Genomic DNA, 14,115 nt, shown 5'->3' on the forward strand with positions numbered 1-14,115 from the left:
AGTCTTGATATTTTTCTTCGTTTCAAATCTTTGTGCTAATCTAACTGTCCTGACTGCTACTCCATTTTTAACAGACAGATGTGGACATGGTGAAGCATAGATTTTCTCACAATCAAAGCACAGTTCCTCCATTGTAACTTAATCTTGTGCCTGTCTTAGATGGGACTGTCACAACTTTTGTGTAATTTATATTTCCCTCACATTGTGCATATTCACAAATAAGTGATAATATTATTCATCTGAACCAAAAAACCCATCAGCTGGTTTGAAGGGCATCCTACACAACCCACAATCCCACAGCCACTGCCAGAAACAATGAAAACTGAGAAGAATCTGTAGATTTTTAACTTTCCAGTGGTTCTTGAACAGATCTTGTGTGATGTGAGCTTTTGCGTGGAAAATTGAAATTCAGATATTTTAGCTAAATCTTGATCTTTATCTCTGTTTCTATGTCTCTCATTTAAAAAATTGCAAAAAGGAAATATATTGTAGAAACCAGATTCTGTAAAAAACTAAAAAATCCCGCCTTCCTCGGTGCGATCGAGAAGCCATGATTGACTCAGGTGTGACCAACAGTTGCATAAAAAGATATTAAGGGACTCTTCAGCTGAGCCTGGCTGAGGTTTAAGGCTTTTGAATTTGTAACGTAGAGCGCTGCACAGCATTGAGTCAGATATAATACCTCCCCTTTCATTAGGAGTTTATTAAAATGAATCCACAGCAATAGAAAGTTTGCTGTGATGCCTCCTAATGAGATGTAATGATGTGTGTTGCAGTGCTGCCCTCTAGTGAGATGAGGGACGGATGATGCAAATCACAGTAATCTATTAACAGTGTAGAACATCTGCACACACACACACACACACACACACACACACACACACACACACACACACACACACACACACACACACACACACACACACACACACACACACACACACACACACACACACACACACACACACACACACACAGAGTTCCTCACCAACATCTCCACAGATGCTTTGAAGTCAGAACAAATTGACAGCAGTGCTTAAAATTTTAAAATTAATTTATTATATGTCTTTGTCATAGAACTCATTACTTTTTGTTCATGGTTAACATACAGCCATTCATATTGAGAACAAATGATTTTTTTTATTCATCATTTTCAGTTAACTTAGAAATGTACACTCTTCTTTGTGACCCCACAGAGGAGAAAAATATCCTTTTTTCAAAAGTATCTTCTCGCATGTGTTTTTTTTTTTCCCCTGAGGGAAAAGGCAGTCTGCCTTCTCCTCTTCATCTCCAGTTGCTTTTCTCTTCATTTGGATGAACGAATGTAGGCGCAAGGGAACACCTGAACACACTGGCACAATGATGAACACAGGCAAAGGGCTGATGTGTACTGGGAGCTGAACACAGAGCCACTAAACAACGCATCCAATCTCTTTTACTCGTCTGTCACGCACACATACAGTAAGCTACAGTACACACACACCCACCCACCCACCCACACACCCACACACACACACACACACACACACACACACACTCTTCCCCACAGAGACCCATCAAACCATTTCAAAATAACAGCACAAAACTAAAAAAAAAGACAACCCCAGAAACAAAACAAAGCCCCAACAATGATATAAAAAATAAAACTATGCGACCATTTACAATCATTATCAGTGCATGGGGACAGAGGGAGGCAGGGGATACAGGTTGTGTTATTGTATGATATCACAATATGTAGCAGGGCTCGCTCATATGTTGCCACTGTCAAAAATAAAACAGTAATGTCCAGTAATCCTCTTTCTGCTCTTGATAGCTTTTGGAAATGTGTTCCTGAAAAGGGGTGACTGTTTTTGTTTTTTTACGGGGGAATGGTGTGATCTCACCATTTATAAAATAAAAGACAAAGTGCTGCAACCCATTTTGTTCCACCAGGATTTTATCCAATAGAGATACACCAAAACAACTAACCTACTTTCACTATCCCTCTCCCATTGTAAACCGTATTATTTTTTTTTCTCTTTTTAACACAACAAAGTCTATAAAGAAGTGGAGGGCTTATTCAGCAAACCGGCGGGTGGGTGGAGAGGATTAGATGGATATGGAACTGGCAAACAGCCCTGTTGGTTAATTGGCTGCAGACAGTACTCTGCCCTGGGGACATTAGAGCGGGTGGCAGCACCACACCGAGCGCCACTCATCTGCCAAGACTGTACTGTTGTGTGTCTGTGTGTGAACAACATGGTGTCTTTTGTCAGTGTTTTTTGTCCTTTTCCAAGGACAAGCTGGACGGAAGGCGGAGGAAGTGAGTGCGGACATGTGGTATTTGGGAGGACCAGCAGATCGCCTCCTAGTGGTCACCGTGTGAGGACAGGCCAGTGTGTGTATGAGGACATGCAGACGATGCTTCACTAAGCGGCAGCTGTCACCATGATTGTTTTACTTCATTCTTAAAAGCAGAATTCTCCAGTTGGCAGAGAATTCATCAATATTCTTGGATAAACACTTTGTCAATTTGTGTCTCATCTTAAAGAATCAAAGAATTCCCAGTTTTATGGAGTAAAGACTGAAAAATCCTGTTTTGAAAACAAATATTTTTGGAAATCTGCTGGGCTTTTTCATGCTCACCAGGATCAGTTTCTGCTTAGTGAAGTCGTCCTACAACAAAAACCAGTGACTGATCAGTTATAGTGAAACTCAGCATTATTAAGCATTTAAAAAAAAATCAGAACCCTGTTTAAGATACATACATTGCCTGACTAGCTAACAATTACATCCTTTATCAAAATCAAAAATAAAACATGATACATCCCCCATATATATATTTATGTATGCATTAAAAAACCAAAAAAAGCACATCCCTCCAATAAGGTGCAAGTCATAGTTTTACAGGCAGAATTACTCTGTGTAGTTCAGCATGCAACTCAAATAAAAAGCTTTTTCCCAAATATATATATTTTAGTTTTTTGACATCTTTGTCTATTTGGAGGGGAAAAAACACACAGAGGATATCAGTGATAACAGAAGCACGGAAAAGCATCAAACCAGCACCACTTTGCTGTGTGACAGACTCAGAAGACTAAAAGAAAAGAGGAGGGCAAAAATGGCAGTTTCTTTTCTTCTTCTGTATCCTGGGCTGCTCTCGGGTCATGACTCCGGCCCTAACTGGTTCTGAGTAGCTGAACGATGACAAAAATGTTTTTTGGTCACACAATGGTGAGCCTTCATAGCGATCACATAACAGCGAGGGCTCAAACAGAGCGCCTACAGTAGTCTGACTGTTTGACCAGCAGAGAACAAGGCCGCTATCAGACCAAAAAGAAAAAAAAAAAAAAAAAAAACAGACTGCACTGTGTGTATGTGTTTGTGCGTCATTGTGCGAATGTATGCATGTGTGTGTGGTTATCTGTGACTGCAACTGCCTTGTGTGCGTAAAAAAAAACCTCAAAGAAAAACAGTGTAAGAATATATCAGAACAAGAGGTGATGCTGTTAAGGTCACGAGGAAAAGATGATGTCACAAAAACAACAAAACAAGATGGCCGCCACAGTATGACGTCCCCTTTACGTCATCGGAGGAGGTAAAAGATCTGTGAGGTGGAGTAGAAGTCTATCTAGCAGTAGGCTGAGACAGTACTTGTGAGCTCACACACACACACACACACACACACACACACACACACACACACAGACACAGACAGACACACACACACACACACACACACACACACACACACACACACACACACACACACACACACACACACACACACACACACACTCACCGCCTTAAAAAGATAGTAAATATGAAGCTGCCAAGTGGATAAAATTACAAATAAAAAAGTACAAAAACAAAGTCAAATAGAAAAACAGAGACACTCATTACCTGCCCCTCTCTGTTTCTCAGACCTACACCAAAAGCAATATTAAAACTTTTAAAACCAAACCCCAGAAAGGAAAGACACATCGATTGACTTCACATAAAAGCCTAAGTGCAAACCAAAACAAAAAGGGGAGACGCTCTAAATGTGGAAAGTCTGTGATTGTAAGGATCACTCCCTCCCTCTTTCCATCTCGGTCTCTCTTTCTGATTGTGGGGAATTCAAACCCGTCTGGAGGTTTTTCCCTTAGTCTCCCCTCCCCTTCATTTGCTTTTTTCTAACCCAGTCACCCTCGTTCTCTGTGTCTGTCTCAACTCAGGTTGGGCTGCAAAGGAGCGGCAAGTTTCTGAGAATTGCAGGGAACCTCGACTTACAAAGCCGACTGCACGCAAACCGCACAAAAACGAATCAACCTACACAACAAACATGGGCAAGAGCATACAGATGACCAAACATTACACCTCTCTGTGTGGGGGCTGCAGTCTAAAATAGTACGTTAAATGCTCAAATTTATTTTCCAATCTGCCTCTTTCTATGCATAGACACACTATTTTCTACCAACGTCAGCACAGTTTTGGAAAATTCCTGTTTCTTCTAGTTTATTTCAGGTTTTGTTACTGGCTTGAACAGAGTGGGACTAAGTTAGAAAAAGTGATGTCATATACTTCTTCACCAGTCAGGATTTAGAATTATCCGATGAGTTTTGCTGTTTCAGATTCTTAATAAATAGTGCCTATTCATATGTTTACTTTGACTGTTGCATATATCGTCATGATATAGAAATAGTTTGGGTTTCAGGGGCTTTAAGATTTCCCGTATTTGGAACTAAAGGAGCCGAACCCAGACCATGTGCTGACAGAGACGACTGTATACTTTTGGCCACATCTTGTTGTCTGTCACACACAAACACAAACACTCATCCCTCTCCTCCAGTTTCTGATGGCATTTGATCTGCAGCCAGGTGTCAGCCTGTCTGTTTGCCTGACTTTTCGTGAACGTATGTGTCACAGCGTCCATCTGTCTCCGCGCTGCTACACCGACTTTCATCTTTTTGATCTGCCCTGTCACAACATGTGGACTCCTGGACCAGACGTGTCCCACACCTACCCCCAAGCCGGCAATCTGTCCTGGAAGGCATTCACAAGAGTTATGACACACATCTCTCAGATACATTCCAGACACATTTGTGCAATAAAGCCTGACATGTTTACAGAAGCGCTTCCTGGTCTTTATTACAAATGTTTCCACTATTTCACATGCAGCGCTGCTTTGAAACTGCTGCTTAACTGAATTAGTCGCTTTGCTGAGGTGGCGCTCGCTTCATTGTGTGATAGAGAAAATTCTTTTCCACAGTTTGGCTGCTCTTTCTGAGCAAAACTGGACTGCAGCCAATTGATTTACTCATTAGCAAGACTGCAAACAAAAGGAAGGTTTTACTCCTCAGTGGAAGAACCACTTTTTAATGCTTTAAAGGATTAGTTCAGCCAAATGTATTTATTTGCTACCTGTCATATTTAGCCATTCAGATGGTTTTGGTTTTATTAGCCAGGTTCTGAGATATCAGCATCCAACTCTGAATGCTTAAAGAGAATGGAATATCTGTTGTGGGTTTCATAAAAACAAAAACTAAAAAAAAAAACAAAAACAGTCACTCTTTTATTTCACATGATCCATAAAACACACTGTCTGCAGCTGTCATAAGGATTATTTCTTTGGTAGACAGTCTTTTGAAGGAAAACCACTAGAAATATTATATTAGGGTGGAGACAGGAAAATAAAATCATATCTCAACATCTAGGCAGATGAAACTAAGTTCAGAAACGTAGCATTGTAAAGAAGTGTGAAAATGATTCACTTTTGTTATTTGGGTGGACTGAACCTTGAGCACGACTTATTTGCATCACAACACGTGTAATATGAACAGATCCAGGCGTTAAGCACCAACTAAGCACAGAAAAGAGGATTCGGCCGTGCACTTGTTCGGGTGCACTGCTTGTGGTCGGAGACTGAGTGTTTTCCAATCAGCGGTGACACATCGATGCAGCTGTCGCAGTAAATGCGATTGCTCAGTTTGTGGGATGTGAATGCTTTCCGTCACTAGCATGAAGAGAATAACAACATGTTTACAGCCAAGACGACAGCCTGATGGGAGACATGCGCTGTGGAGTGTTCAGCCTGATTTAGCCACAATGTTCTTCACAGTTATGGACTTCAGAATGAATTAGTTGAAAAGTCACATGAAGCAAAGAAGACAGTACACCTTTGCCATGCCGCTTTCAAGAGCCACGTAAGGAGCCATCAAAAAGAAAGAAGAAAGAAACGGACAACAAAGTAAAAAAAAAAAAAAGAAGAAGAAAAAAGAGGGATCCCTCTTTCCTCTGCACCCCCACACCCTCCTCTCTTTGATTTCCGGCCTGCTTGCCGCTAATGTTTCTTGGAAAAGATCAATGGGTGGAAGCCACAGGGCTGGCGGGGGTCCAGAGCTGTGAAGGCATGTAAGCCCCGTGGACAAGCAGCCAGTCAGCTACTCTGTGAGCACAACAACAGATGGGGGGCGATGGTGGGGAAACGCAGGCCTGCAGAAACACATCTGTACAGAATACACACACACACACACACACACACACACACACACACACACACACACACACACACACGTGCTGAACGCTCCCAACATGTGCTGGTGGTTAGTGTGCGCGTGCTGGAAAATGGGCCGCGGTCTGATAGTGATCTATTTAGACTGATGTTTCAGATTTTTCTGGGCTTTTTTAAGATAGAATTAAGAGCGACTTCACCAGTTTTATTGTCGTTTAATTATGTCTGACCACAGCGCCCCGATGATGCCATGGTGATGTCATTGAAATTAACTTGACTTGGCCTTGAATACTTTCATTTATAATGTAGAACAAATAACTTGTTTTGTAAACTGGTGGCACTGAGTATTTACAAGGCAGAGAAGTAAAAACATGTAACTGAGTTGCATTGTGGGAAATGAAAGATCCAGTGTTTGGAGGCTATCTCTGCTCCTGCTGCACCAATTATGTGTTTTGATGGGAAGTACAATACTAAATCACTGGGGTGCCCATTTAAGCCTTTAGGTGTGTGAATCATGTGAAGATATGTTCTCAAATAAATTATAATTTTTGCCAAATAAAATATTAAACGGAACTGATGATTTTATCTGTGACAACCCTCGCAGAATGATGGAAATGATTCTTCAGAAAACATCAACTAACAGCGCTGTTATTCTAAGTTTAGACCACTGAACTTTCAACCACAGATCTTCCAAATGGTTATTTCCTCTCGCTGATAACAATAACTGAAAGCAAATAAAGCCAGCACCGTGCTGTTACCTAGCAACGTAACTCCAAACCTGTCTGCAGCAGTATCACTCTGTCTCCTTTACAGTTCTGCATTTTACACTTAATTTATTCCCTCTATTCTAATCAACTGAAGCGAGCAGCTCAGAGAAAATGGATCAAATTAAGAGCCAAGGCTTGTATCTTTGGTAAAACGACACAAACGCTGAAAATACTATGACATCCTGAAGGCTGCTGTGGTTAAAGACTGCTTATTACCAGGGCTGTAGTGGTAGAAATAAAGGAAGCGTAAAGCCTACCTCTATCACAACCTCATGATGATGGACACTGATTAGGATGCACTGAAAACCCATCTGCAGCGTATGTTCTTTAATTCTGATCAGCATTTTGATTGTAATAGAGGAGCATAACTGTCTGATTTGAAAGTAATTTGTTCAATTTGTCGGTTTTGTCTTTAAAACACACTAAATTGTAAATTTCCCCGCTGTGGGATCAATAAAGGTTTAATCTATCTATCTATCTATCTATCTATCTATCTATCTATCTATCTATCTATCTATCTATCTATCTATCTATCTATCTATCTATCTATCTATCTATCTATCTATCTATCTATCTATCTATCTATCTAATGTAAACACAATTTAAATAAACTGCAACAGTAAGAATTATCAGATTTTTTTTCTGTCAAGGAACAAATCTCAGCTAGCAATCAAAATATTTAATCACTATCACTTTAATGTAAAAAACAATGGATCAAAAATGAACCATTTACTCAAAGCAGATGTTGCAAAAACAGAAAAATTCTGTGCTTCAGAGACTTTTCAGCTGAACTGAGCTGAACTGCAGACTGTATTTAGACAAACCTGAAATCAAATTAAAGATGGAAGTAATTAAATAAAGTATGTGGAACACCCATTTTTTCAGTATTGGTAACAGCTTTGGGCAAAATTGTACATGTTCCATCCAGGTTTTAAACATCTTTTTGTGCAATAAATAATCAAAACAATATATATATATTAGTATTTTATGATTAACGTCAATATAAGAGTGAGTATAATGTGACAGAAGCAGGAAATGCCCAAAAACTGCTAGAGGTTCAGAGGTTTAAACAAAATTAGAAGACAGTAAATGCGTGTTTGTTGTATAACGTTAGTCCCTTTAGTAAGAGATTTATCTGTCATTTTATAGCAGGTTACAACCAAGTGTTTGCTTGCATTTAAATGATGTCTTAAAAAATCAATAAGTTAGACCTTAAACGTTTTCTTGCCCCCTCAGAGTGGCTTCATTTAATTTCACTGTTGCAGCCCCAGTTTTGAAAACTGTCCATCAAGCAGTACTCAATCTACAAAGCAGCAATAAAGCAGATAAACTGAATGGTTAAAAACATTATTTAAAAACGCACGTTTCTTACTTCTTCCTATGTTGTGGTGTTTCCTTTGACAGGTTGTTATATATAACAAAGATGTCAAACGTCTTTCCTCTGAACTCTAAATCATGCTCTGCCCATAAAAGTTGCACTGCAGACTTTACGATCAGTTTGCTAGCTTTAGCATGTGAGGTGCATTTGTTTTCATTCTTGTGTAGAACAAGCGGATGTTGGACTCATAGTGGCTCTGCGTTAATATGGTGCTGAATGAGGGATCCATGTTCCACATTAAAACAGAGAGGAAGCCTAGTTTTCATGCACTAACAGGTGTAAAGTCTGTGTAAACGCTGAGGCAGAGCTGTATGAATTCTGCTTCAGAATTTAAGTGATGGTAAATAGCGTTTATACACATTTAACCTCCACTACAGCCCTGGTTATTGTTTTATTGATTGTAGGTTTGATCATGACAAAAACTGACAGCAAGCTACAGGTCAGCAGCGATTGGTCTGTCTGCTAACATGAATCTGTCAGACTTTAAGCACTTTCTAAGTGGCCACAATCTGCTGGAGTGTCCTTGAGCAAGACGGACCCTCCTCTTTGGATATCAGCCTCTTTGAATCCATTGCACGCCCATCGAGGCGGCACAGACACCACTCCAGTCTTTCAACATCACAACCTCATCTTTACTTAAACTGTCACCGGTTTATAGATTTTCTTTTACAGAGGAGATGAGCTGCTCCCTTCATTTGGACGGTTTTCATTTCATCGCCGTGATGACTGTCCCTCATCAAAGTAAAAAATCAAAGCCGTTTGGTCAAGCTTATTACCTCCATCCCCTCCCCTGTGTCATAACCAGGCTTCATCCAATAAGACTGTCACTGGGAGCGGTGCTGGAAGGATTATTTCCTAAATGTCTCTTTCTGGATTCCACTCTTCATATATCAAGCGATGGCTTTGTATGAGAAAGGACTGCTTCTTTTTTTGTATATTTGTGTTTCTGTTTTTGCTCAGACCAAAAAAATGCTTCTCATTTCATTCCTGGCTTATGCTAAAAAAAAAACATGTTTTTCCTGTCTACCTTTTCTGCTCCTCATGCAAATTGTGTGCATACTGTGATGGGCCAGTCAAATCAACAAAAAGACAAAAACAAACAGTAAGAAAAATAAAAGTGTGTGCAGGGCAATTGTGTACACTGTGTGTGTGACTATTCTCAGCTCTGCAGTGCTGTGACATTTACTGAAAATGACTGAGCAATGACAGAGTTTGCATTTCATACTCAGGTCAGGTTCTGCCGGTGGAACTAAGTGGAAAACTATGCTGTGATTTCTCCAATTGTATGCCCTCTGCACTCCCTCACCTCTTATCCTGTTCTCCTCCTATCCTGGTTGATGACCTCAGGCTGTCGGGGATCTCAGGGACTCATCAGGGGGATTGTTGCCATGGCGATAACAGGGAAACAGTTCAAGTAAGAAGTAACCTGGCTTGTCTTTTACCACACCAGACACCCTTATCTGGCATGAGTCACTCTGTCTGTTGCACACATACAGAAATGATTTTAAAGTGTGGAGCATATGTGTGGATACACAAACACACACACCGTTCACCAGATGTACAGCCTGATTGCAGCAGGCTGAGAGCTGGGAGTTAACTTCAGTTAAATGCCTCTTGGCAGGGATTAAACACAAACACACACCCCAGTTCTTGATGAGTTAAACCGACACCCCTGTGGTCACATTTCAGAGATGGCATTTAACTTTAAAGCACAAACTTAGTTTTGCAAACGGCAGTATGGAGCTGTGAGAGTGAACTCATTTTTATCCAAGAAAGACAGACAGAGTGAGTGTGCAAATGGCTGCGGTTTGAGGCCTTTAAGTCCGAGGGAAGTTTGTAAGTTTGAAAATTGTTTGTTTGGCGTAATTCAAATAAGACTAGTTTGGTCAGTTTTGTGTTAACTGCTGACATCAGAAAACATCCATCTATGATATTTTGCTAGAAAAGCTCAAAAGTATTCATTAATTCAGCAGGGGATGTGCCCCTGCCTGGATATGTGCCACAAAATTATCAAAAAATGAAGCAGATAAAAATGAAGTGCTTTAATGCAAAATGACCCACTGCCTGAATTCATGATTTAATATCTTTAAAGCATCCACTCTGTTAAAGTGTTAACTCAGGACCCAAGTTGTCTACCTCTCTTTAAAATTCATCATTTGTTTCGTTTTGGTTCCATCAGCTGTGATCAATCATTATTTTTTAAAAGGTAGAAAATCTAATTCAGAAATAAAGAGTGTGAAATGGTGCATTGTTGTCGCTTATTTTCTTGCCTCATGTCAAATCCTATTTAAAGCTCATTTCTGTGCAGCCCCTCTGGGTTTGGATGGCAGTTTGGCTCTCAGCACCAACACCAAACCCCTAACAGCTGCTGCCACAGACCACGCTGCCATCGAGGCAGCAGCACAGAGCCGACACAACTGTCAGCGGCCTGTTGCTTAATCTCATTTTCCCACCAAGAGCTTACAGCCATGAAGAGCCAGCATGGTGGTGAACTGAGGGACAGAAATGCTTCACATGTTAGGCTAAATCTTAGTTTTGTTACTGTGTTATCAACCCGAGGCTTTTAGGGTTTTAGATCGGCAACATCTAAAAAAAGACAGAAACTTTAACGTCTGATTCAAGGACACTTTAAGCAGGTGGAAAAAAGAGCGTTCTGTACTGAGACGATCTCTGTCAGTGTCTTGTTTGTAAGTGGAATTAAAGGTACAACATAAAACTTTTATCTTACGGTTTTGATATCTTTTCAGTCCTATCCTGGCACCTCTACAACTTTTTATTCCTCTTGAGGATATCTTCACCTTGAAACAGCATCTAGCCCGAAGCCGAGGTAAACGCTATCTCCAAAGCCCAGACAAGCGCTGAAGAAGCAGATGGCGGATACAGTCAACCTGCAGTTAAGAGAAAAATCAATGCACGCACTGTTGTTTGATCGGTACTTGTCTGCTCCATGTACAGCCTTTTTTTTCTACTGCTCTGTAGCATTGTAAACATTGCTGCTACATTTTCCTTGCCCATCACAATGGAACGCAGCTCCCTGCGGGCCTCAGCCCACATCACACACAACCACACACAGAAGTATGCTCACCAAATTGTCTGAGACATCACCAACTAATGCCACCAACGATTCAGGGTGGGGATTTAGGCACCTCGACACTTCACCAGCTGTCTACCGCACAGAGAAAGCAAGAGGCAAGAGAACCCATGCCTAAATGTTCAGATGATGGTGATCTGTGGGCAAACTGAAGGCATTGTAACGGCTGAACTGTCCGGTCGAGACGGAAGGAGAGAAATGAGCCATAGAAAAGATAAACAAAGCCCCATTATTGAAATGGGACATTCTTGTGAGGATTAACATGAAAGAGATATAGACTCTAAAAGGAGCGAGAGCCAGTGTAAGTCTGTGAACGCATCACTGAAGGAAAGTCACAGGATGAGTTTCACCATTTTTGACACAAGGTAGAATCGTTGGAGAAAAAATAATGAGCAAAATGAGGAGTGAACAAAATATCCCCTGCTAATGGGGATTACGAGGAAACACAAACTCTGGGAAGAGCAACACTGCCTGCATAAAGAGAGGATGGGAGAAAGAAGAAGCTTAGAAAAGTCATTTTTAGACTGTCTGTTAGTGGCAGCTGAGTAGAAAGCAGAATATTTAATCAAGGGGACTCACAGTTGGGGTTGACCTCGTCTGAACACTGCAGCTCCTCGCCTGATGTGAACCCACCCACTCATCTTAACAACACTCATCCCGTCTCTCTGTTTCACATACTGTAGTTTCCAAGGAAACACAGTTATCCCAGCTGCTGGATAGTCAGAGAGATGAAAACTGAAGGATGATCTTTCCCCAACTGCTCTGGATTGTTCTCAGATCGGACAAACAATAATGACAATAACCACCTCAGATGCCATCGACGGGGTATGATTTATCCAGAGCTGTCTGTGAGCTCTGGAAAACACACATTCACACACTGCACACTCATCCCTGCAATACTCGTAGGTCAGCAGACACTTTCCTTTCCTTTCCATCACCACCGCTCTCTTCCTCCTTCATTATCATTGTGTTTCTCCTGCCACCTGTTTTCCCATTTCACTGTCTGTCCCCCATATTTCTGCTAGCTGATTTTATGCCTCCTTCGCAGCCCAAAACTTCACGTTCTGACACAAAGACTGACCAAGCACACCTTTGTTTTTAGTTTTTTTTAAGTTTTTTTTAACAAACGCACAGACAGATCTAAGGTGCATGAAGATGAATGTGAGTATATGTATGAGCTGAAACACCTCCACTGAGTCATTCCCTTTCATTTGGCGGTTGGTACTCCAGCAGGGGGTTTAAACAGGAGCTGTAATTTTCTACTGCGACCCAAGAAAAAATGTAACATCTGAACATGAGTCTGTTTCTGGAAGTAGGTCACCAAATATGACAGGAAGACATCTGAAGGTAGAGAGTGAAGAGGGAACGTCAGCCGGTCTGTAAACTTCAGTAAACACAGACAGAAAAAAAAATGTCCTTCACGTCACAAGTTTCTCATCTCCACAGGTTCCACATGCCTGCAAAATATCTTTTCATTGAAGCTGCCCCTTTCTCTCAGAGAACAGGCGTGTCGAAGTGGCGGGTGAAGAAAGGGAGGACAGGGGCGGCGTGGCAGAAAGAGTTTGCTTGGCGTCTCCCTCAAAAAGGGAGGAATGAGGAAATCTATGATTTTGTTTATCCAGTGCTTGTATCCTCTCGATGCTTTCTCTGTAGATCCATGGCGGATGTGATTCAGTGTTCCCTTTTTTGACCCCAAAGTAATGATTTTTAAGAGATTTTAAACCTGCAACATCAGTGCTGCCTGGCGGAGATACATTTAGTTTTGCTCCTACAAGAGCTGTAAATCATCAGTACCGTCCCACCCCAAAAACTCAGTGCAGAGGCCTTACTTGGACCCTACTAGTTATTTCACATATTTGCTTTTCCCCCAACTGAACTTCTAGCGCTCATTCAGTCTGGATGCTTTGTTGTAAGGGTTCTCCAGGAGGTAGTGGTACCTGTCATAATGCTCCAGCATGTACTTGGGGGCGTACATGTGCTCTTTGGGGTCTGCGGGAGGATATTCCTGCAGGGAGCCATCAAACCAGCCCCCCGTCCGGATCAGATCGCGGATGTAGTTGAGGTCACGTTTGTCCTCGTAGTCGCCCCACCGCGGGAAGTCTCCGTTCTGCGCTGACACCAGCTTGAAGTAGATCCCCTCAGGTGTGAAGCACCAGGAGCAGTGCCACCCAGCAAAGTGGAAAGGGCTGCCCACCGACCACTGCACCAGGATGTGGCCCGTGTCATTCTCATACTTACGGAAACCCGGCATGGTGTAATATTCACGACGGCGCAGTTTGATACCATCGCCGTCATAGACCTCGCGGAGCATCCCCAACGTGCAGCCTGAAACCACTTCTAGAGACCCAAACTGCTTCCAGAAAAAGCCATACAAAGACTGGACACAGAGAGAGAAGACAATGTAATA

General features: G+C 41.6%; 1 protein-coding gene across 4 annotated transcripts in view; it reads right to left on the reverse strand.

The window, feature by feature from the left end:
• Window positions 1-1,036: 1,036 nt before the first annotated feature.
• mgat3b (beta-1,4-mannosyl-glycoprotein 4-beta-N-acetylglucosaminyltransferase b) overlaps window positions 1,037-14,115 on the reverse strand; it is an 89,753-nt gene continuing 76,674 nt past the window's right edge. For all 4 annotated transcript variants that reach the window (XM_035954503.2, XM_023283937.3, XM_023283938.3 and 1 more), the window contains one exon: window positions 1,037-14,085. In XM_035954503.2, coding sequence (XP_035810396.1) covers window positions 13,588-14,085 — 498 coding nt within the window. In that variant the 3' untranslated portion in view covers window positions 1,037-13,587. The remainder of the gene's footprint in view (window positions 14,086-14,115) is intronic.

Source organism: Amphiprion ocellaris, chromosome 4, assembly GCF_022539595.1.
Source record: "Amphiprion ocellaris isolate individual 3 ecotype Okinawa chromosome 4, ASM2253959v1, whole genome shotgun sequence".
NCBI classification, from domain to species: domain Eukaryota; kingdom Metazoa; phylum Chordata; class Actinopteri; family Pomacentridae; genus Amphiprion; species Amphiprion ocellaris.